The sequence below is a fragment of the Cinclus cinclus genome, chromosome 22, assembly GCF_963662255.1.
Source record: "Cinclus cinclus chromosome 22, bCinCin1.1, whole genome shotgun sequence".
NCBI lineage: Eukaryota > Metazoa > Chordata > Aves > Passeriformes > Cinclidae > Cinclus > Cinclus cinclus.
In genome coordinates this window covers 7,038,767-7,062,139 of record NC_085067.1, presented here as the reverse complement: position 1 = coordinate 7,062,139, position 23,373 = coordinate 7,038,767, and the positions used below count along the sequence as shown (strand labels likewise).

General features: G+C 48.9%; 4 protein-coding genes across 5 annotated transcripts; 3 read left to right on the top strand and 1 right to left on the bottom strand.

Moving 5' to 3' along the window:
- Positions 1-1,059: 1,059 nt before the first annotated feature.
- On the bottom strand, positions 1,060-2,646 carry MIS12 (MIS12 kinetochore complex component). The gene has a single exon (XM_062507160.1). The coding sequence runs from the start codon at positions 2,644-2,646 to the stop codon at positions 2,014-2,016; it is 633 nt and encodes a 210-aa protein (XP_062363144.1). The 3' UTR covers positions 1,060-2,013.
- Positions 2,647-3,144: 498 nt separating this feature from the next.
- Positions 3,145-7,397, top strand: DERL2 (derlin 2). 2 transcript variants are annotated; one of them, XM_062506869.1, is made up of 7 exons: positions 3,145-3,234; positions 3,608-3,673; positions 3,935-4,008; positions 4,439-4,532; positions 4,959-5,154; positions 5,697-5,787; positions 6,521-7,397. In XM_062506869.1, the coding sequence occupies exons 1-7, from the start codon at positions 3,145-3,147 to the stop codon at positions 6,624-6,626; spliced, it is 717 nt and encodes a 238-aa protein (XP_062362853.1). In that variant the 3' UTR covers positions 6,627-7,397. The 2 variants fall into 2 exon arrangements, with proteins under 2 accessions (XP_062362853.1, XP_062362852.1); XM_062506868.1 differs by having other exon boundaries at positions 3,145-3,237.
- A 666-nt stretch (positions 7,398-8,063) lies between these two features.
- Positions 8,064-18,433, top strand: DHX33 (DEAH-box helicase 33). The gene is given in 13 exon segments (XM_062506871.1): positions 8,064-8,505; positions 8,507-8,715; positions 9,967-10,127; positions 11,291-11,518; positions 12,190-12,360; positions 12,879-13,064; positions 13,748-13,859; positions 14,241-14,400; positions 14,774-14,862; positions 15,166-15,293; positions 15,848-16,051; positions 16,803-16,889; positions 17,575-18,433. Coding segments are annotated over 13 exon segments (2,127 nt in total). The 5' UTR covers positions 8,064-8,422; the 3' UTR covers positions 17,884-18,433.
- A 407-nt stretch (positions 18,434-18,840) lies between these two features.
- Positions 18,841-23,246, top strand: C1QBP (complement C1q binding protein). Its single transcript, XM_062506872.1, has 6 exons — positions 18,841-19,075; positions 19,602-19,752; positions 20,157-20,244; positions 20,835-20,930; positions 21,579-21,701; positions 22,705-23,246. The coding sequence occupies exons 1-6, from the start codon at positions 18,841-18,843 to the stop codon at positions 22,852-22,854; spliced, it is 843 nt and encodes a 280-aa protein (XP_062362856.1). The 3' UTR covers positions 22,855-23,246.
- Positions 23,247-23,373: the final 127 nt, after the last annotated feature.

Below are 23,373 nucleotides of genomic sequence, written 5' to 3'. Positions count from 1 at the left end.
ACGGACACTGGATCTGCCTCTGGGAGCCATGGGAGCCTGGGGAGGGCAGGACAAGGACGGATGGAGAGGCCGCTTGGGATGGGGTCAGGCTGTGTCAAGCTGCTCATGAGGGTCTGAATCTCCAAAGAACCCACAGACGGACACATGGACACGATTTGGAGCTGGGAATGCCTCACCAATACTGTTGGATCCAGCTGCTGTGGATGTGGCCCCTGAGGACACGGTGAGTGCTGGCCATGGCAGCACTGGGGGAACTGCTGGGCTTGAGGGCTCAGAGAGCTTTTCCAGCCTAAAGAATTCCATGAGTCTGTGAGCTGCCACAGCTCGCTGCCTGAGGGCACTGCTCCTGCACTGCTCTCTGGAGCATCAGGATATAATTGATTGTAAAATATTTAATTATGGTGGCTGCAGTGCCAGGAGTGTGTGGGTGAGGACAGCATTCCTGGGAGCAAGAGGGAAGGGCCTGAGACCGGCATGTGTTAAATCCACACCTGGAGGGTGGGATGGTCAATCTCAGATTTAGTTGTGGACACATTTCCCTGGTTGGTGACACAGCAGGACATCCAAATGCCAGGGGTCAGGGAAGGGGTCAGGCACAGCCCGGTACAACCATTGTGTCCAGCATTCCCCTCACCTACCACTCCAGCTGGGAAGGAAGTGCTGGGGAGAACCCTGGCCTGGCTGAGAAAGGAGAAACACATGAAAAGGGGAATAATTCCTTGTGGAAGGAAAACACAGCGCTGGAATGTATGAACTCGGCAGGTCCAGCTTTCTGCCAATCTGTGTGTGGTCCCGCTGGGCACAGAACACCCAGGAAAAGTGTCTCCTATTTACTGAGGAAAAAACACCTGAGGAAACACTGTAATTCTTGGGGTCCAGGAAAGTTACAGAGTTGGAAAAACAGATCAACCTCCTGGGAGCCGAGCCCTGGGCCGAGCTGCTGGTGCCCTCTGCTGCCAAGCGACACTTCCCACATCTTCCTCTTCTCAATTCAGGGAAGAAAGAATTCCAAACTGTTTTATGTTTTCAACGCACATTTTTTATTGCAGTCACCTCTAAATGATTCACAGGGTTAATGACTTTTAAACTTCTATGCTAGTAAAGTAGAAATTAATATTGATATTTAATGACAGGACTAAACAGGAGATTACAAAACTGCCATGGAAAGATGCACAGACTGTCAGGGATTTTGAATTAACTAGAGAGAGAATAAGTTTAACTAAGACACAGGAGCTTATAAGTATTCATACCATTTTCACAGGAAAATCTGATAAAACATTAATAAAAGGAATTGTAATATTTAGTAGAAAAGGGACACTGGGCAAAAAAAAAAAAAAACAAACCAAAACACCCTAACAAATAAATATATAAAGCAACACAAAGTGAAGTAGGACAAAGTGATGGAATTACTCATTTCCTCCAGTGGCTTCTGCTCTGTGGAGCAGCAGCTCAGTGCTGAGAGAAACACAAGTACCGGTGGAGTGGTGAGGAACCCTGAGATTCCAGAAACTGGGCTGAAATTTGGTTTGATGCCAACAGATCTCATCAGAACCTTGTCAACAGCATCAGTGTCACCCTTCTCCCTTGCATTTACTCCTTGTTGGCTTTCCAAACACAGCAAAAGGCACCGTGGCCAGGTCCAGGCAGCTCCTTGGGAACTGTCCCCGTGGTCTCAGGGACCCCTGCTCCCGCCTCAGGCTGGAAACCACCTACACATTCCTAAAAGTCTTAAGGAGACTTCGTTTTTATAACCCTTAAAATGGGCAAGTGCTGCTGAACTGCGTTCAAACATTCAGTGTTTTCAAACACTGGTTATGCAACCAAAACTTACAAAGTTAACAATCTGAGTTACATTTTACAGGCTTTTCTCCCCTTCCTGCCTTAGGGAGGTGCAAGCTGGCACAGTTCAACGGCTTTTAGACCAAATCCTGGCAGGATGAGCGGAGTAAGGGAAAGACTTGTAGTTTTAAGCAAGCTCTCGGTATGGCATCTGTTGCCTTTTCAGAATTCCCATTACACTAACCGATCATGCTGCTTTATTTTTTTGCTCTTCTCCTCAATATCTTTCAGCACATCCTGCAGTTTCTTGGAGCTCTTTGTCAGGAGGGCAAAGCTTTCCTTGAAGTTGCCGGTCCCGTGCTCCCTGCAGATGTTCTCAAGCCCGTCAAAGCACTGCAAAATCTTCTCCAGCTCGGCCGTGACCGCTTTCTGCTCCTCCAGCTCTGCTCGCAGCGCCTGCTCCAGGGCCGCCTCTGCCCTGCACTGCTGCTGCAGCTGCTGCAGCTCGTCCTGCAGCGCCTGGAACTCCTCCTTGCTGTAGGGATACTGCTCCTGCACCCTGTCCTCGGGCAGCAGCACGTTCTTGGGGATGTTCAGCACCAGCTGCAGCATCACTTCTTCCATTGTAGCGAAGAGATTATCGAAGTGCTCCCTCATGAAGAGCAGGAATTTCTCGGTGCATTTCCGGATCTGGGGAGGTCTGATTTTGCAGCCGGGAATGCTGTCCAGCTTCTTCAGCATCACGCCCTCCACCACCAGCATCATTTCGAAGAGGTAGTCCTGGAAGGCGAAGTAGATGCGCAACATGCACGTCTGGGGCGTGAACCCGAAGAACTGCGTCTCGTAGGCCATGGGATTCACCGACATGGCGGCGGGGGTCCGGGACGCGAGGGGAAGGCGGGTCTCACAGAGCTCCCCGGCGTTGCCGAGGCGGGGGGTGCCGTGCCGCTCCTCCTGCTCGCGTCCGCGGTGAGCGCGGGGCCCGGGCCCGGTGCCCGAGAGACGATCCCCAAACCCGGCAGTGCCGCCGCCACCGCCGCTTTCCCGCCTCGCCCGAGCACCGCCTCAGGGCAGCCCCGCCCGCAGCCAATCAGCGCCCGCCAGGAGCACTCCCGCCGCCCAATCACCGAGCGCTCCGTCCCTCGGCGGGCGGGCCAAGCGCGGGAAGAACGCGGCCGCGCGCTGGCCTCTCGGCCAATGACAGCGCGGGGCGGTAGGCGAGAGCTGCAGCACCACCAATGGGAGCGCGGAGCGGCGGCCGCGAGCTGAGCGGTCGGCCAATGAGAGAGCAGAGAGGAGGGCGGACGCTACGGCTCAGCCAATGGGAGCGCGGAGCGGCGGGCGGGCCGGACCGGGGCGGCCAAGATGGCGTACCAGACGTTCCGGCAGGAGTACCTGCAGGTGCCGCCCGTGACCCGGGCCTACACCACCGCCTGCGTCCTCACCACTGCCGCCGTGGTCAGTGCGCGGCCGCGGGAGGGTGGTGGTGACGGGAATTGGGATCGGGGTGGGCGCGGGGTGGCCGCGTGAAGGGGAGCCCTCAGGCGCCGCCCCCGCTCAGAGCCGGGTCTGGAGCCCCGAGGGCCCCCTGAGCGAGGGGATTCCCGAAACACGCCCCAGGAGAGCGCCAATAAATAACAACAGCGCCAGAGGGTTGTCGTAGTGAGGCTCCCACTTGCCAGAAAACTAAAAAGTGCCGGGTGAGGACTTGCTGGGCTCTTTTTGGCACACTAGACCGGGTTGCTCTTTTGGATGTCTGGTTTTTCTTTTTATTTTTTTTGGTTTGTTTCTTGTATTGATCCCTTCAAATTGTTCCCTTCTTTTTCAGCAATTAGAACTTATCACGCCCTTCCAGCTGTATTTCAACCCTGAGTTAATATTTAAGCACTTTCAAGTAAGTGTGTTCTGAAGCACGGAGGTTTAAACTGTGCTGTAGAGTTTTTTTAAGTGTTTGTCTTCTCAAAACAGTGTATTTTGTGTTAGAAATACACTTTTAAAAGCTACTGTAGCCAGAGTGCAGGCCACTGTAACTTAAAACAGGTCTTAGTTTCATTTTCTGTGAAGGAGATTTCAGTTTCATTGTTGCTTGTTTTTCTATTTAGACAATAAAATTAAGCTGTCATGTTTAAAGTCCTTGTATTTGTCTTATTTCCAGATATGGAGGTTAATCACAAACTACTTGTTCTTTGGACCAGTTGGCTTTAATTTTTTATTTAATATGATCTTTCTGTATCCTTCACCAAGTTGTGTTTGTTCCCTTGGCAAGCAGAGCTCCAGAGTGTAGGAATGTTGCTGTACCCTCGCACAGGAAAGTTTCAGTTCCTGGGGATTCAGCAATGCCAACTCCACAGGTGTCATGAGTGGGCTTCAAGGGGGTCTCCTTCTTCAGCGAGCAAGAATTTTGCTAGTTATTTTTTTTTTGGTGTTAAGAATTTGTACAAACCTGATCCTTCAGGTTGGTGCAGACCTGGTGCAGGAGAAAATTCCAGGTAGCTTTTTTGTCTCCTGTGTCACCCTCTCTGCTGAAGTATCCAGAAAGAGCCAAGTGATGCAGTCAGTTGATAGAACACTTTTAAGCTGATGTAGAATTGAATCGTTTTCTGCTTGGATCTGTCTCTAAACTCATTTCCAATGGAATTTTCCTGACCTGTGGCCTCAGATACCGGTACTGCCGCATGCTCGAGGAAGGCTCTTTCAGGGGTCGGACGGCAGATTTTGTATTTATGTTCCTTTTTGGAGGACTTTTAATGACTGTATCCTTTCTGTTTTAATTCCTAGCTCCTTTGGTAAAGCTAAAGATGTGTGAATGAGAACTGAAACTGTGTTGTTACTGTGACCTTAAGATATTTTGTTGCAGGAAGAGTACAGGTATCTGTTGGGATGGTTTTGATTACTTTGGGATTGTTGCTAGTTTTTCAATTTTTTTTTCTGCGTCATCGTGGAAATGAGGTTTTCAGGGAACAGTTCATGCTGAGGTTGTCTGTGAAGAATTAAATTATGCTTTAATGAGATTATTCATGCTGCACGTGCCCTGAATCCTGCTGCAGATGTTGGATTTGATAGACAGCAGTTCGATGTACTCGCACCTGGGAAAGTGGAGCTGTGTGGAAAACATGGAATTACACATTAAGCTGGGAAATTCCTGACCTCACAAGTGTTTCCTTAATGAGCCATGCCAGCTTTTTGGGCTGTTTGTGAACTTGGTGTTCCTGGGCCAGGCATTCACCATCATGCTGGTGTATGTCTGGAGCCGCAGGAATCCTTATGTCCGAATGAACTTCTTTGGTCTCCTCATCTTCCAAGCCCCATTTCTACCCTGGGTGTTGATGGGCTTCTCACTGCTTTTGGGCAACTCCATCATTGTGGATCTCCTGGGTGAGCAATGGCAACAATCATGAGGATCTGTTCCTCCTCCTGTTTTGCACAAAACAGAAAATGGGGACAAATCCAAGGGCTAAATGCTCTAATGCTTGGTGTTAGTTCTTCTGATATATTTATACCAGGCTTTTCTGATTTCTAACCATTGTAGAATGTTTTGTGCTGTGGCAAGGATGGAAAGAGCTTCTGATGTTTTGGCTTTTTACTGCTTGGAATCAGCCCTGATGTATCATCTGACAACAGCATCAGTCTACTGAAATAAACCAGTTTATGTTACTATTTTATCAACTCTCATAGAGCCAAAACATTCGTATTTTTAATAATAACAAGATGTTTTCCCAATATTAATGTCTTGTGTATAAGTTAAGGTTTTTATCTGTTGTTAGCTTTCTTCATTAGGTTTTGTATTTCTGTGTCATCATATTTTCTGTGAAAGACCCAATGTGTGCTGTTTTTCTGAAAACTCAAGTGTAAAGCATTTGAGAATTGTGAAGAAGAGCTATTGGAAAATCACCTTTTGGCTTTTGTTTCTATACCAGGCATTGCTGTTGGGCATATATATTTTTTCTTAGAGGATGTCTTTCCCAATCAGCCTGGTGGTGGGAGGCTCCTAAGAACACCGTCTGTCCTGTGAGTAGTGGTGTCTGCTTTGGAAGAGATGTGGAAAAAGTGTTTGTTTGGAAAACTGTTTGCAATTCAGTCACATCAGCTTCTGGTGTATTGGGCAGGGACAGAATTGGGGGGTGTCTGTTCTTGCTTTTTATTGAACTCGTGTTGCCATTCAGATAGCTGGCAGTTGTTTAAGTGGGAACCAACGTAACTGGGAGAAGCTCTAAAGGATTTTACCTTTGGTTTTTCTAATAACACTTGTCAGGCTTTGGTGACAGCTGTTTTTGGTGGCACCAAAGCTGTGTCCCCTGCTGAGTGTGAACAGTGGCTGAGATATTACATGTAAGATACCTAATGTTTTTTTTCTTCTGTAAGTCATCCTCACGTCACAATTTTGGGAAAAAAATCCTTCAGTGTTTATAATATGGAGTAGTGGCACTCCCGCTCAGTTCCCTCTTTTGTGGATGCTCCAATCCCCTGTGATGCTCTCCCAGAACACCTCTGTTGGTTGTTTTTCACAGAATCCTGAAGAGGTCTGGCCTAGAATATTTATGTCATAGATAGCAGAAGATGAACCTCGTCAGTCTTGATTTGGGATCATCTTCATGGCAGCTCCAAATTGGAGAGCATAAATCCCACTGCCTGGGCAAGCTGTTCTTGAGGGGGGACACTGTTCCATGTGCAGCATGTGGGCTGTCTTGATGTTCCTGTGAAACCTGTGTTGTAAAGGATAACCCTGCTTTGTGTTTTCCAGGAAAGCCATATTCGACACGCCGGAGGATGACCCGAATTACAACCCCTTGCCCGAGGAGCGGCCAGGGGGGTTTGCCTGGGGAGAGGGGCAGCGCCTTGGGGGATAAATCAGGGGCTGTGCCAAAACCCAGCCACCCCTGGGAGAGACTGCCCTGGGTCCAGTCCCACGTGGGGACTCCTTCCCCAGCAGGAGGGGAGACTCTGACAGCTCTATGGTTTGGTATACAAGCACTTTATGAAATGGCTGCCGCACCCAAGGCACTCCCAGTGCCTTTCCAATCAGGGAGTTCATTGTGCTGGACCTAATCTAAACCCAGTGGAGCCAAAAATTTAAAACTGGAAACAGTTTGCTGTTAACTTCAGTTCACAAGGCCACACAAGTACTTGTTTAAAGTGATTTTTAAAGCGGTTTTTTCAAGTTGTTTGATACATGAAACACTATGGGAAACTTTACAGGGGACAAGCCCAGCTTTTGGGGTTTTAACTCATTTTTTTTTATTTGGATAAAACAACTACAAGATGATTGAAAGGCTAAGTCGCTAATGGTTAAAGGGTTTTAATCTGAGGTGCTGCTGTCTCCAGTCATCTTTGAATTGCAGAGAGCACAACATGCAGCATAATGCAGCTGTTCACTCTGCCATTTGGGTTTTTGGAATATTCTGTGGGCCGAGGCTACGTTTTGGTGTTTTTATTTTTTTCCCCCAAGGACTGTGTATGTTCAGGTGCCCAGTTTTCAGACTGGTGGTTAAATAGATGTGCCTGCAAAATCCACCCCCATGTGCCCTCTGCTGTTCCTGAATGTCCTGCAGTACTAGAGAAGGAAACTTGTCTGGAGCCTAGACTCAAATGATGATGAGTTGAATAAAATATCTTATGGATCCTTTTTGGTTAATCCTCTATAATTCTCTAGTCCTGAGGCAGCAATTGGAAAAGCAGGGCCTGGAAAAAGCAAGTCCTTGAAGAGAGAGAGATAACTGAAGCTTTTCCCACAAGTGTCTCAGAAGTGCAGGACACCAGCATTGTCTGCTCAGGATGTGAAATCCATGGTCTGTGGATGAAGTTTGTTGTGGGATGGTTGTGTCCAACACAGGCCAGTGAGACTGAATGGGATTTAGCTTAAAGCTGCATTGATTATAAGTATCTCTGAGGAGCCACATAGGAATTTGGAGCTCAAATCAGCTCATCATAGTTGTTCTTAAATTGCCATAGAAAGTATTGGGTAGGGTTTTATTGATTATATCACAGTAGATAAAAGGAGTTCAAGCTGCATTTTCATTCTGCAGTTTAGAGGATGGGCTTAGCCATGACATGTGATTATCTCATTTAGTCTCAGATTTTGTTCTTTAAAACTGGCTACGGGTTTTAATTTTTAAAATTTATAGTCCAGGAGAAATGGGGGGGTGGGGGGGGGAATCTCAGGAGGAATGTTTTGTCCACAAGCAGTGTGTTAGGATTCTGATAAAATGTGTGAAGTAACTTGTATCTGCATTTTTATCTGTTAAAGGTTATAAAAACTTAATGGCAGCTTGGGGGGGGGGGGGGACAGGGTGGGGGGTTTACAGGTTTTTTGGTCTGTTTTTTTGGGGGGGGACAGTTTTGTTTCTAGAACAGACTTTTAGCGCTCCTAGAGAGCAAGAACGAAAGTGTTTTGGACAGTGTTAGATTGAGCATAGGTTCTGAAGCAGGAATTAGATCAAAACTTTAGTTTTGTGGGGTTTTGTTTTTGATTTTTTTTTAGTTCAGTGTTTGAGAACCCCTCCCTAGCTTGTTAGCGGAACAAGTCCTGAATGGCACATGTCCCGACCCTGCCTGCAGCAGGCTCTCTGCCCTCCTTGCCTGCATTTTACTGCCGTTTGGGGTCCGTCATTTCTCCGAGGGGCTCTCGGAGCCGGGATCGCTGCAAATGGCGGTGGCGTCGGGACTACAACTCCCAGGGTGCTCCGCGCGGCGTCGCGCGATGACGTCATCGCGGCGCCAGGGAGCGGCCGACGGGACGGGAGCGGAGCGAACGGCGACTGGCGATGGCTCGGGACAGCGAGGGGCCTCCGGCCAAGCGGTTCAAGGCGGCGACCCCCGGCACGCAGCCCCAGAGCTCCGCGCCGCCCGCACACGTGCAGCGCCGCTCCCTGCCCATCTACGGAGCCCGCGGGCCGCTGCTGGCCCGGCTCCGCCGCCTCGACACCGCCGTCCTCATCGGTGAGTGCCGGGCCGTGTCCCACCGAGTGGCCTGGGCTGGGAAAAGCTGCCCAGACGCGGGTTGGGTGTAAATCTGAAGTGTGGTGAACGAGGAGTATAATGACTTTTGTGCTTTGGCAGCTGGGAACTTTGTTTTTATGGAAAAGACAAAAGCATTTCCCTCTCCGTCCGCTGTCTGCCTGGAGTTCGGTCAAAGCCAGATGGCAAAACTCTCCTCTTCTGACGACTCTCCTCACTTACATTTTCAGAGTTCTTCACTGATTTTATTATGCTTTGTGTGACTGCAAACTAAAAAGCTTTTTGTCAGACTTGCAGGAGCTGAAGATACACAACTTCCCACCTGGTGTTCTAAAGACTCAGTATTTATTGTAGTTAAATGCAAAATGCTTTGCATGTCACTCCTGTTAGTGTCACAGCACAGACACTTCACCTCCAGAGAGGCTGGAGTTTCTAAAGCAGAGTGTGGCTCTGGGTGGAGGGAGCTCTGCAGAGGAGCAGCCCAGCAGCAAGAGGGAGTTGGGTGGCATTGCTGACCTGCCACTGCTTTGTGGTGGGACTTTCTCTCCCTGTCTTCAACTTCCCCATCCTCAGATAGGGCCAAAAGCTAACGTAAAAAACCGAGTTTGACAATGCTATAAAAGTGTGTGTGGGGAAACCTTATTCCCTTGATACTCGTTATATTCTATTACATTATTGGCTTTTTGCAGATATTAAAATGAATGCTATATGTAGAACGTTGGAAAACTTTGCCGTATGAATATAGTTTCTTTTAGTTCTGCTATTAACAAAACTTAGAAATAGTAGTGAGATAAATATATATTTTTCTTGGACTCTAACACAGTGATGTAAAAAGCTTTTGTTCATGTAACTAACTCAGAGAATGGTGAAAAAGATAATCAGGAAATTCTTAACATTCTTGGATTATCGGACACCAAGAACCCCAGGGAAGGAATTTTTTGATCTTCTGTTATCGGGGAATATCGACAGGATGGAGCCACAGGGAGATGTAAAAAAAAAAATAAGGTTGATTTACAGGTTGGGGAAGGATGATTTTGAATAATGCACGAAGGTCTATGAATATACAACATGTTGATGCACTTAATGAAGTATTTTCTGAGTTAATGTGTGCTCTTGGCTGAAGGCCGAGCATCTGTCCATATAACCTTTTTCTTTATTGTCTCTTACTGTCTTTTATTAAACCTTTTAAAATTTACCAGGAAAGTCAACCTCGTTTTTCACAATATTCCTTAGGAGAAACAGGCTCAGGGAAGACCACTCAGCTCCCTCAGTACCTGTACGAAGTCGGGATTGGCCACCCTGGTGTGATTGCTGTGACCCAGCCCCGCAGGGTGGCAGCTGTCACCCTGGCTGCCAGAGTCGCTGAGGAGAGGAGGACAGAGCTGGGGAGGCTGGTAGGTTCATGTACAGATTAATTTTGGTTTAGTGCTGCAGTGGGGATGGGGCCTGTCTGGGTTCAGTGGCTTGGGTAATAACCAGCCACAGTCTTAATTTCATTATTAGTTTTGGGTGCTGCAATATAACAAGGATGTAAGAGAGTGCTCAAAGGAGCAACACGAAGATGGTGAAGGGTCAGGAGGGGCCACATAATAGGAATGGCTGAGATCACTTGGTTTGTTCAGCTGAAGAAATGGAGAATTTGGTCCAGCCTCACCAAGGTCTGCAGCTTCCTCCTGAGGGGCAGCTCCAATTTCTGCTCTCTGTAACCAGGAACAGGACCTGAGGGAACGGCTGGAGCTGTGTCAGGGGAGGTTTAGGTTGGATATCAGGAAAAGGTTCTTCCCTCAGCCAGAGGGTGCTGGGCACTTCTCAGGCTCCCCGGGGAATGGGCACGGCCCCGAGGCTGCCAGAGCTCCAGGAGCGTTTGGACGCCGCTCCAGAGATGCTCAGGGTGGGATTGTTGGGGGGGTCTGTGCAGGGCCAGGGGCTGAACTGGATGATCCCTGTGTGTTCCTTCCAGCTCAGGATATTCTATGATTCTGTGAATGGAGAAAAATGGCTCTTTACCTGCCCCATTACAGGGTAGGCACGGGTTGTCTCTGGTATTGTAGTTCTTGATTATTGTCTGAGTTGTTCCACTGGAAAAAAATACTGATTCATGAATAAGAAAAAAAAAATTGTGCTTTCTTCAATTGCTCCCTGTATTGGAAGTCACTGTCAAGGAGAGCAGAGTGCTGAATTTGTGCAGGTCTGGGGGAAAAAAAACAGAGGAGAAAGACTTTTCCTGCGTAAAATCCTTGTAAAGAGTGGAATCATTTCCAGCAGGGAGAGGAAGGAAGGGAAACTTGCGGGGCATTTGATGAACTTCTAGTTAGGAAGAAGCTGGCTAGGGATGTTGGGAGTATCATTTGGGTGGCTTGGTAGATTTGGAAGATGAACTGCTCACAGACCAGCAGATAAACTGCTCTGCTTTCCAGGGCCTTCATGCCCTGCTGGTTGGCTCTGTCCAGTGCAGTGACCAGAGGCTTTATAGTCCTTCCTTGTGGCATGATGGCAGTGAGGAATGGCAGTCTTTGTACCCTTGCTCCCTGTGATCCCCCTGTGATCCCTTCCCCAGGTTGGCTACACCGTGCGCTTCGACGATTGTTCGTGTGCCGAGACCAGGATCCGGTTCCTGACGGATGGGATGCTGCTCCGAGAGGCCATCGGGGACCCTCTGCTGCACAAGTACAGCGTGGTCATCCTGGACGAGGCCCACGAGAGGACAATCCACACGGATGTGCTCTTTGGAGTGGTCAAAGCCGCACAAAAGAGGCGAAAGGAGCGGGGCCTGCGGCCACTGAAAGTGTGTTCATCTGGGATGGCAGCGAAGGGCAGGGTGGGGCTGGGCTCTGAGGGCTCTGAGCATCTCCTGGGGCCTTCCAGAGTGTTTGGAATTTCAGCCTTGACCATTTTTTCTGTTCCTAGAAAGTCACCATAGATCTGAATAGTCAAGGGTCGGAATAGTCTGACTTACGATGTGTGGGCCTGATATGACAGCTCTGAACAAGGTGTCTGGTCACCACCATGATACCTTTTTTCCACAAAAGCCCCTTGGGTGTGAGCTCTAGACTAGACAGTGATGGGGAGGTTTTGGCACTGCTGCTGAGATCACATCAGATGCAGAGCTCTGGCTGATGGGACAGCTGTGAGATATTCTCATTCCCAGGTAGGGCACTGCACATGGGATGGGTAGACATGTCAGGAATTTGTGTGAAAGCACATTGGCTTTGCTGGAGGGGCCTTGCGTGGTCTCATTCCACACACCAGTTCATTCTATCCCACCAATGTTTTCTGCTTGTGTTGAAAAGCTGATGGCTTTCACGAGGGGAAATCACTCTCTTCTGTCCCAAAGCCTGTGAGCTGTTCTGAGCATGGTTCTCAGGATCCAGAAGCTGACTTTTGGCTGGTCCTGAATCATTGGTGTCCAGCTGGGTGGAAGCTGCAGTGCTGACCCGTGCTGTGCTCCCCCTGAAGGTGATCATCATGTCAGCCACGATGGATGTTGACCTGTTCTCCCAGTACTTCAGTGGAGCTCCTGTCATCTATCTGGAAGGCCGGCAGCATCCCATTGAGATCTTTTACACCAAGGAGAGGCAGAGTGACTACCAGCAGGCAGCACTGGTGTCCATCTTCCAAATCCACCAGGTATCTGGGTTTGTGTCCCTCTGGGGCCAGGACATTTTGTGCCAGGATGTTTGACTGCCAAACACCTGAATTGTTGTGTTGTTCCATTAAACTGCATTTAGTGCTTTGAAGTTGCTGCTGCTGTTGGGATTTGGGACCTCTATGTCCAGGCTGGAGCTGAAAAGAAACTGCTAAGCAAAGCTCTATAAAGTCAACTCATGCCTAAAGTCTGAATGTCCCCCTCACTTGAGTTCTCTGTACCTGGTTGCTTGCTGGCTCTCTCTGCCTGACCCAGGCAGTTATTTGAGGACACAGCAATTCCTCCATCCTTTTAACACTCAATCCCTCAAAATATGATTTACTCTTTGCCTCTGTTGAATCCATTGGGAATTCTGACTGTTGCATACCTTGCACCACGTGTGTCTTTTCTTTCTTCTTAGCCTGCTTCAGTGACTTGCTGCCAGAACCACATCTCATTACCATCTCGGTTTTCCTTTTCTATCCAAACCCTCCTAACTTGCTTTTTCCTTTGGCTGTAGGAAACCCCTGCGTGCCAGGACATACTGGTATTCCTGACTGGTCAGGAAGAAATTGAAGCAATGACCAAAACCTGTCGAGACATTGCCCAGCATCTTCCTGAGGGCTGCCCACGGATGACAGTGCTGCCCCTTTATGCTTCTCTGCCCCATTCCCAGCAGCTCCGTGCCTTTAAACCCAGCCCTGAGGTGAGGGGATGGGATGGGTGAGCAGCACCTGTTACTTGTTTGCTTCCATGAGTTTTTGGAAAAAACAGGTGGACTTTAAGGGGCTAAAGCAGTCTGTACTGATAGTAAGCAATAGTCTCCATTGGCTTTACACCAGTGTGATACAAGACACTGCAACTGTGATGATTTTAACAGATGCATCCAGTAATCATAAAAAGAAGGAAGGATTAGAGGGAGTGAAAAGCTCATAGGAATATAAATCTCCCCCATTTTATAGGATTTTTTTGTCCATATCACAATAAATCTACAGTAGCTAGTGGGGGAAATACTGAGAAAGCTGAAAACTTAAGAATGTTTGTCAGGAAAAGGAATTTGTGCTGCTTCAGGCACTATTGTACCTACTCAGCAGATAAATAAGAACACAAATGTTGTGCCAGAAATGAAACCAAAATTGTTGAAAGATGTATTGAGAACAGCTGTTCTGGTGCTGTATTTCCTTGCAAATGCAGGCACGTGTTTTAGAAGCCGATTAGAAACTGGAAATCACCTTAGTTTCTGAGATCTGGCACAGCAAGCACAATTTGTGCTCACAGTGTGGGGCAGGGCTTGGCCCACACTGGCCAAAAGCAGCAGAATTTCTGTGTTGAAGAAGGGTGCAGCTCTAAGATGGCCTTGGCCTGGGTTTGGTTTGTCCTTCCTCCCAGGGCTGTCGCAAAGTGATCCTCTCCACCAACATCGCAGAAACCTCCATCACCATTGCAGGGATAAAATTCGTTGTGGACACAGGCATGGTCAAAGCCAAGAAGTACAGCCCTGGTGAGGAATTCTGAGAGGCAACAGGGCCAAAATTGGATTTGGGTTTGTAAATGTTACTGGAGGCCATAAGCCCCACTGAAGGAGGATTTCAAGCACCCTCTGTGCTGTTTAAATTAACGTCCCAGTTTGGGGTCTGGGGTTTGGTGGTGTTTTTGTGGGTTCTTTTGAGTATCAGCCATGAGGGGTTAGAAATCTGTCAAATGCGAATCATCTCTTCATGGACACAGCATGGAGTAGTTCACTGTGTTTCACGGTGCTTCAAGTGAGCTCTGAGCCATATTTGAATGGCAAACCCTGGGAATTCTTACTGTTAATCCCCTGTGTTTTCCAAAGCTGTGCCTTACACAGGCACTGACTCAGGTGATGCTTTTCCATGCCCAGAAACTGGCCTGGAAGTGCTGGCAGTGCAGCAGGTGTCCAAGGCTCAGGCTTGGCAGCGCACGGGGAGAGCAGGGAGACAGGAGAGTGGGATCTGCTACCGGCTCTACACAGAGGAGGACTTTGAGAAGTTTGATGAAATGACAACACCTGAGATACAGAGGTGAGGACAGAGCCATCACACTCCTTGCCACACCTCTTTTACAACTGGAGTTGTGGGAAGAACTGAGCAGCAAAACTGGATCTAAGGGCTGATGGAGTGACTTGAAAAAAATGGATCTGTGGGGACTGAACAGAAAAACTGGGAAATGTTTGTTCAGGGTGGGCAGTTGGGCACTGAGTCTCCAAACACATAAGGCAATAGTTTTGACTGTCCTCCAGATCTTGGACTTGCCTCTTCCTGGTTTAGGAAGTAACAATTCACCAGTAGCATCAGACCAGTTTCTGTCAAGCTGCAGCACAGGTCTGAGACTCCATCTCAGCTTCTATGGAAAAAAAACAAAGGACTATCTCAGTTGTTTTTTCTGCCTATGCAGGTGTAACCTGGCCAGTGTGGTGCTTCAGCTCTTGGCCCTGAAAATTCCCAATGTGCTCACCTTTGACTTCATGTCCAAACCATCTCCTGGTAAGTGGCTACAAAGGCAGCCTTGGGAAAAAAGAGCAGGGAGCTGTCTTGGGTCATAAAGTGTCATAATAACACAGCATGAAGGTGTGCCCTGACTGCCAAGGGAAGCTGGAGGAAATGGGGAAAGGTGCTTGTTCTCCTGGACAGAGGAGGATAAACCACATTTTGGGACCCTGATTTCTCTGAATGGAAAGTACTTGTCCCTCTGGCCAGGGGAGGGAAGCAGTGATGGAACCAGGGGCTCCTTCACATCCCTCAGTGGGAGGCAGGAGGCTTCACAGCCCAATGTCTTTGTTTTGGCAGATGCTATTCAAGCAGCAGTTGATCAGCTGGACCTGCTGGGAGCTGTGACCCAAAAGGAAGGTCAGCTTGTCCTGACCCCCCTGGGAAAGAAAATGGCAGCGTTTCCACTGGACCCAAAGTTCTCCAAGGTAAAAACTGCAGAAAAATTAACTTTTTAAATCTCATGTACTCATCTTTGTACCATTGATATTTCTCTTTCAAACTCCTTAAACAAGGTGTGAAATTTGGGGTGTTTGCAGCAGTACTGGTATATTTGCTGTGCATTGATGTACATAATTGTCAGTCCTTTTGCTGGACTGCTTGTCATTTGTTGTTAAATTCAGGGAAGTTTTTTAAATGACAGTTTTGTTCCTCTGGCACCTCTGAAAGTGAACAAGGCAAATGTGCTTGCAATTTTTAGGATCTTTTAGCAGGTCCATGAAATGTCTGTTGCTGTAGTTGTTTCAATCACTGTGTTTGTACTGGTTATGCAGTAGTTAGTCTCAGGAAGGAACCTGGCAGTTGCTCTTAAAGGTACTTGGTGAGCCCATCAGAGGATTTACAGCCGTTCCTAGGCCCAGATGTTTATGAGATTGTCTTAAGCAATGTTTGGTCAGGTTCCTGGGCTGCCAGGGAGCAGAAAGATCTCCCCAGCTGTAGTGGATTTGGTTGACCAAAGATGAGTTTTGTTGTGTCTGTGCAGGCCATCCTTCTGTCCCCCAAGTTCCACTGTGCAGAGGAGATCCTGACCATCGTGTCACTGTTATCAGTGGACAGTGTCCTCCACAACCCCCCTGGCCAGCGTGATGAGGTACAAGCTGTCAGGAAGAAATTCATCTCCAGTGAGGGGGATCACCTGACCCTGCTCAACGTGTACAGGGCCTACAAGAACGTCAGTGGGCACAAGGTGGGATGATCTGAGGCTGCCAGTGCTGTCTGAGCTCATGGGGTGAGGAGTTTTTAGCAGAGAGCAGAGTGACATCTGTATCTTCCATGGCTGGTGCCACAGGTATCCTCTAAAGCAGGGAGGGAGAAGAGGGCCCATCCATTACAGCTGGGGAATTGGAGGAAGTTCAGTAACAAAGGTTCCTACAGAATGCTCTGGCAAAGCTTTGTGGGGCCAGCTCTGTAATCACAGCCAGGGCTCTTCCTTCCCTGGTTCCAGCTGGAAACAGAAGGGAGTGGAAGAATGTTGAGACTTGATGATAAATAACTGGACATGCTCTGTGACTGGATTAATGGGTAAAACAGTGAGCATATTTAAAAGCAGATCTGGATTTATTCTATCCTATGAACCCCTCATACTGATTTGTGGATCTGTGGACTCACGCACCCCATTCCTTGCAGCACCTGTCATTCTTACCTGGTTTGTTTTCACCACCTGTGGGATAGCAAGTGCTGTTCTGCAGCTCTTGGTGGCCTTGCAGAGCAGTTCTGAGTGGGAAAAGAACCACCACATGCTGTTTCTGAGCACTGTGGGAGGGAGGGAGTCTAGACACAGGGGAGTAAAGAAGGGTAGAAATATGACCAGGAAAGGGGTCAGCACCTTTTCTCTGAGGCAGATTGTAGGGGGATTCTGCTTCTCATGGTATCCAAAGGCTGTCATGCTCCTCTGGTGAAGAAATATCCCCTTCTAATTCCTGGTGTCTCTGCTGCAGGGATGGTGCAGAGAGAACTTTATCAACGGCAGGAACATGAAGCTGATGGCAGAAGTCAGAGCTCAGCTCAGGGACATTTGTGTGAAGGTAAGTTGCTTCCATATTTTATTTCTCTGTTTCACCTGATGGTATTTTCCTGTTTGCCCCAAACTGATGTTACTGTGCACCAAGTCCCAGGAGTGAGAAAATGTGGGGTTGTTTTTAGTCTCCTGTAAATAGTAGGCTTGAGCTCCTGACTGTTCAGTTGCATCCCAAAATCTTAAAGCCGCAGGGCTTAGTGGATCAAGGAGAAATGGGAACCTCTGGGAAGATTTCTCAAGGAAAGGACAAGTTGTCCTAAGGGTTTTTCCTGCTCTAATGCAGGCGGGACTGTGCCGTGTGTGCCACGGAGTGCCGTCAGCCTCGGTGCTGGCTGGCTTCTTCACTGAGGCAGGCATTCAGTGTGGCAGCAGCTTCTCCTTAGCACCGTTCCTGCTGGGCACAGCTTGGGAGCTGCCACTGAAGCCCTGGCAGTCTGTAGTGACATGGAAGTCACCCTCTGGGGTCTCATTTGTGAATGCTGGTTGGCCTTAAACTCACTTCCAGAAGGAGAGTGGTGATCCATTATGTTGGCTCTTAGTCTGGGTTAGCCTAGCATCCACCCGAGCTGAATTCCCAGTAGTCCCCCAGCGTTCTGACACAGGAAAATCCCCCAGGATTTCTGAGGAGAGCCCAGTGAAACCATTTCCCCACGAGGGCGCGGGTTGCTCTTGCTCACTCCCGCGTCTCCCAGCTGTCGATGCCGCTGGAGTCGTGCCGCGGGGACAGCGGGAGCGTGCGGCGCTGCCTGGCCCACGGCCTGTTCATGAACGCGGCCGAGCTGCGGCCCGACGGCTCCTACGGCACCGTGGACTCGCACCAGCTGGTGGCCATCCACCCCTCCTCGGTGCTGTTCCACTGCAAGCCAGCCTGCGTGGTGTACAACGGGCTGCTGCGCACCAACAAGTGCTACATGCGTGACCTGTGCGTGGTGGATGCGGAGTGGCTGCACGAGGCTGCGCCCGACTACTTCCGCAGGAAACTCCGGACGGCCAAAAACTGACCCCCAGCTTTGGGACCAGCTGCATCAGCTTCGCCTTGGAAATCTTACATTATTTTTTTTTTTTTTTAAATATATGCATAACCATGTTTTTTATAGGCAGGATAATTTAAGCGTGTTTAAGGAAGGGGAAGGGTATTTATTTAGATTGGGTTTATGTGGGTTTTTTTCCAGAATAAAGAAGTGATGGTGAAAATCTGAATCCTGCGTGTTGTTTTGTGAGGCACAGAACAAAGCATGGGACAGTCCAGCACCAGTCTGGTGTTTAGAGTTCTCAAGGGAGTGTGTTTATAGTCAGCAGTCTGGGCTTAAAGATATGAAGGTAGCACAGTGAATCTGTGATTCTTGTGCAGAATGGACTCCACCATTTACATGTGTAGTGTTCTGATGCCTGTGGGGAGTCGGGAGTTAAAATTCCGGTCCTTTGCTGGGGTAGTATCAATTTGCCGGGGTGGTAGGGATGCTGTCCTGCTCCTGCCTTGCAGTGAGCAGCAAACGGGCCTGCTGTGCTTCTCCTCAATAGAGGCACTATTGCCAGCTTTGTGACAAAGGGAAGGCCTGGTGCCAGGAAATGCTGCCTTAGTCGGACTTTCTTCTAAAATACGCTCAAGGAGCAAAAAAAAAAAAAAAAACCCAAACATTCGGTTTTTTTATTTTTCTGAGGAGACCACCCCGTGCCGTCCTGAACACTGGCACTGAGCAGGACGATGTCTGGGATAAAACCTGTGCACCTCTCTCACATTCCTAAAGCTCTCTTCGAGCCTTCACTCGGGAAGGGACCTGTACCGGTGCCGCGTCCGTTCAATAGAACCAGGGGCCAGGCAGCGCACTGGCACGCTCCATCCTGCCGGGGCCGGGACTCGAACCCGCGGCCCCGCTTCCCGCGCGGAGCCCGCCGGGGCCGGAAGCGGAGCGCGGTTCCGGGGCGGGCAGTGCGGTCCCGCCGCTCGCTGCCGCACCATGCTGCTCGCCCGCTCCCTGCGCGCCGCCGCCGCCGCCGCGCTGCGCCCTTTGCCGCGCCGCCCGCTCAGCTCCGCGGTGCCCCGGGCCCTGCTGCCCCCGCCCGCCGCCGCTCCGGGCCCGGCGCGCTCGCTGTGGCAGCTGGGCGGCGGCGCGGGGCGGACGGCGCTGCTGCGGCCGCGGCGGGGCTCGGCCGGCCGCGTGTCCTGCGGCTGCGGCGGTCTGCACACCGAGGGTGAGCGGGGCGGACGCGTGCGCTGCGCCCCCGCTCCATCCTGGGGAGCGCGTGGGATGGAGCGGGGACTTTTCCTCTCTTACCCCGTCTTTTCCTAAGGCCACTCCACTGGCTTTTCCACCTTTCCCGTATCCCCTTTTTCCCTAAACCACCTATTTCCCTAAATTCCGTCATCGCCTTAGCCCCCTTTTTCTCTACACCCCCTTCTCTACCTCCTCTTTCCCTACTCCCCCTTCCCTAACCTCCTTTTCACATCTCCCCTTTCCCTAACCCCCTTTTTTCCAAACCCGCATTTCCCCAAACCCCCTTTTCCTACCCGTCCTTCCCTTAACCCCACGCCCCTTTTCTTTACCCCTCCCTTTTCTTACCCCCTTTTTTTCTTACTCCCCTCTTTCCTTACCCTCCTTTCTCAAATACCCCCTTTCCCTAACCCCCCATTTTCCAACACCCCTTTCCCTGAACTCACCCCCCCGCCCCCCCATTTCCTTAATTCCCTTTCCCTAACCCCTTTTTCTTTCCCCACCAGGAGACAAAGCCTTTGCGAAGTTCCTGGCGGATGAGATCCAGGAGGAGAAGAAGATCCAGAAGCACAAATCCCTGCCCAAGGTGTCCGGGGGGTGGGAGCTGGAAGTCCATGGCACAGAGGCCAAGCTGGTGCGGAAGATCGCGGGGGAAAAGTAAGTGGGGTCCGGGAAGGGTCCCCAACCCCTGAGGGCAGGTGGAGCACAGTGACCAGGCTTCTCCATGTGCTCATGCCTCAAACTGCCTGGTGCAAAAGGTCTTTATTTCACCACTTCGGGCCAAAGGCACTTTTTTTCACACCAGTTTGTTACTGTGTTTTGTGTTACAAAGTTTTTTTTGTTCCAAGTTTCACGTGGTCTTCCTGTTTTAAAAATAACAGTTCAGTAAAATTTTAAAAAGTGAGAGTGCTTGGAAAAGAAGCAGGTTCTCTCAGGTGTGGCTTTTAACTACAGTACCTGGTTTTGTTCACACTGTGAATTCTGAACCAGGGCTTAAAAGACACATTCTGATGGGCATTTTTTGGGTGTGTTCAGAAGAATTGTTTCTGTTTCTTCTGCAGGATAACTGTTACATTCAACATAAATAACAGCATTCCACCCTCAGCTGAAGAAGACACCCAGGAGCAGCAGAAACCTGATGAGCAGGAGGTAACTTAGCCTTGGTGTGCATTTAATGTTAGGGACACGGGTGCAGGTTGGAATCTTGCCTTAGGGAAGTTGGTGCCTTGCCTTCAAGTGTTGAGGCTTCTTCTCCCCGTTGATATTTGGGAGCATTAAGTCACAAAATGCAGATTTTCCAGGACTGCCTGTTCCCTGACTTTCTTCTCTGCTGCAGAAAGGCAGAGCAGGGTGGGAGAGCTCTGTGAGGAGAAATTAGAGGAATTCTGAGACTTTCTAGTGCCTTCCAGTACCAAAAGGGTCTACAGGAGAGTGGGAGAGGGAAACTTTGTACGAGGGAATGGAATGATAGGTTAAGGGGGAATGGCTTTTGATTGACAGGGAGTGGGGCTAAATTGGGTATTGAGGGAGATTGTTCTCTGTGAGGGTGGGGAGGCCCTGGCACAGGGAAGCTGTGGCTGCCCCATCCCTGGAAGTGCCCAAGATTTGGTTGGATGGGGCTTGGAGCAACCTGGGATAGTGGAAGGTGTCAGGGAATACCCAGTGCTGGCTGGGCTGTACTGTGATTGCTTTGGCTGCTGTTCAGATTCCAGTGCTGATGCAACTGTTCTCTTATTTAGCCTGAGCTTACATCAACTCCAAACTTCGTTGTGGAAGTAATAAAAGATGATACAAAGCAGACCCTTGTACTTGACTGCCATTTCCCTGAAGATGAGGTGAGTATCACTGTGCCCCTGTTGGATTTAAGTGCTCTTTGTAATCTCTTGCTTTTCTGAATCTGCACAACATCCAATGTCCTCTTATTTCTTTATTTTTCTTAATCACAAAAAAAAAGGCTTTGTCTTTGCAAGAACCATGGGGGGGGGAAATGTTTATGGCATTCCTCACATCCTGCCCTGGTGTTTCTGATCAGCTGCTTATTGGACTGTTGATTGAATTACAGTAGAGAAGCAGGGATTTAAAAAACAAGGGGAGAAAATAAAACTGAGAACTTCTGCTCACACCGGTACTCATGGTTCATTTTGTAAATGTTAGGAGATGTTTAACAGCCAGTCCTGGCTGACAAAGATGAGACAAACATGGGAAGACCTATTTAGACCCACACAGAAGAGATTTTCGTATATTTGTAAAATTCAGACTGCTGATTCACGTCAGGTCCCTTCTGGCAGCACAAGCTTAGAGGATTTCCTGTGTTCTGTGCATGTCTGTGCTTGTCCTCGCAGGCACCTGTTGAGAGGGGAGAGGCACAGCTTGTCTGGCCTTGGGGCTTTTCTTGAGGTATTCCCAGCCTGGGGATGAGCTGGCTGAGCATGCCCATTAATTGGAGCTAATTGCATGTCTTGCATTTGTTTTCCTGTCTCAAGATTGGACATGAAGGAGAGGAAGAAAGTGATATTTTCACAATTCAGGAGGTCAGCTTCCAGCCCACTGGAGAGGGTGACTGGAAGGACACCAACTACACCCTCAACACGGATTCCCTTGACTGGGTAGGTGCTGCTAAAGGCTTCAGAGGGCACTCAGCTCACCTCACCTGGGTTGGGAATTAAACCTGTCTGGATGTCTGAGACAGGGGCTGCCCCTGAATGGGTGGTTCTGCTGCAGACCCAGGGTGTTTCCTGGTCCCAGGGTCATGCACTGCTGGTGGCATTACCAGGAATCAGGACAGACAGGTGGGGCTTCTTCATTTCCAGGTTTTATAGGTGGATTTCCCAGCAGGGAATAGCACTCTGGAAATGCTTTGACATTTGTTAAACATCTTTTGATCCGTGTGTTCAACAATGTGGCTTATCAGACACCATGCATCGATAAAGGCATATGTGTGTGTGTTGTCTGATAAAATACATTGTGTCCTGGTTTTCTATGTTTGTTACAGTTGTAACACTAAAAATACCCACAAGAATCTGTGCTCTTCTCTTGTGTTTTCAATGCCAGTTCAAAAGCTACAATTTTTAGTTTGAGAATGTCATACATTTAAAACTGAAAGTAGAAGTCCTAGAGTGTATCCCCTTGAGAAACATTCATGTTAAAATTACTCAGTGTGCTGCAGACCATCTCACAGTGATTATTCTTTTTCTCCCCTGTCTTAAGACATTAATTAAAAATGTGTATGAAAAGGAAAAAGCAAAGTTCACAACTGTAACATTTAAGCCTTTCAAACAAACTTGTACATCGGATACCTTTCCAAAGTATTGGTTCACCCCTGGGTAGAGGCAGAGCTTGGCCTGTGTCACCCTTGACAGACTTCCCCTGATGACTGCCACAGTCTGGGGAACATCTCCAGGGTGCAGCTTGTTTGTTGTGTTGGGTTTGGGTTTTTATTACGTGTTCCATGGCCCTTTCTGTCCAAACGCTGCACCCAAGGCCAGGCCTGCCCTCCTGTGGGAACTGGCCCTGATTTTTCTGGGAGAAATTGCCCATTTCCAGGGGACAATTTAATGCAGCCCCTACCCAGGTGTGTACCACTAAGGAAGTTTTCTGTTCTTGCTCCAGGCTCTCTATGATCACTTGATGGATTTCCTGGCTGACCGAGGAGTGGACAACACCTTTGCTGATGAGTTAATAGAGCTCAGCACTGCCCTGGAGCACCAGGAGTACATCAAATTCCTTGAAGACCTTAAAAGCTTTGTCAAATGTCAGTAGGTCAGGCTAGGAAACTTACCCTAAAGAGTGGGTATTCCACAGTGCTGCTTCATCCAGCAATATCCAAATATATCTTCACAGTGGATACAGAGAGTAAGTAACTTGGAAGGTGGAGAATGGGAGAACAAGGAATCTCACTTGGGTGTGGGGATGTGTAGTGATGGTGCAGCCCAAATCAAGTTCTCCCACTCTACAGGCCAGAATTGCCTTGCCCTGTATGGGGTTTTTTTGTACATTAAGAGTGAATGTGAAGAATAAAAACTGTTCAACATATCACTGAAAAGGGTGGTTTCTCTTGTTCCTGCTCTACCAGAGCTGCCATGAAAGTGATGGCAGAGGTTGTCTGTGCCAGAGCTGCTCAAAGAGTGGTTGTGGTAGTGATGGTTGAGCACTTCTACTTAAACTGGTGTCTCCCTCCCACTGTTGGTTGAAGGTTTTAAGTTTAAGCTAGTTAGTTTATTTATTTAAGGTTCATTTAAACTCAAAAAGCTGAAGTCTAACATGAGCTGTGAGATCACT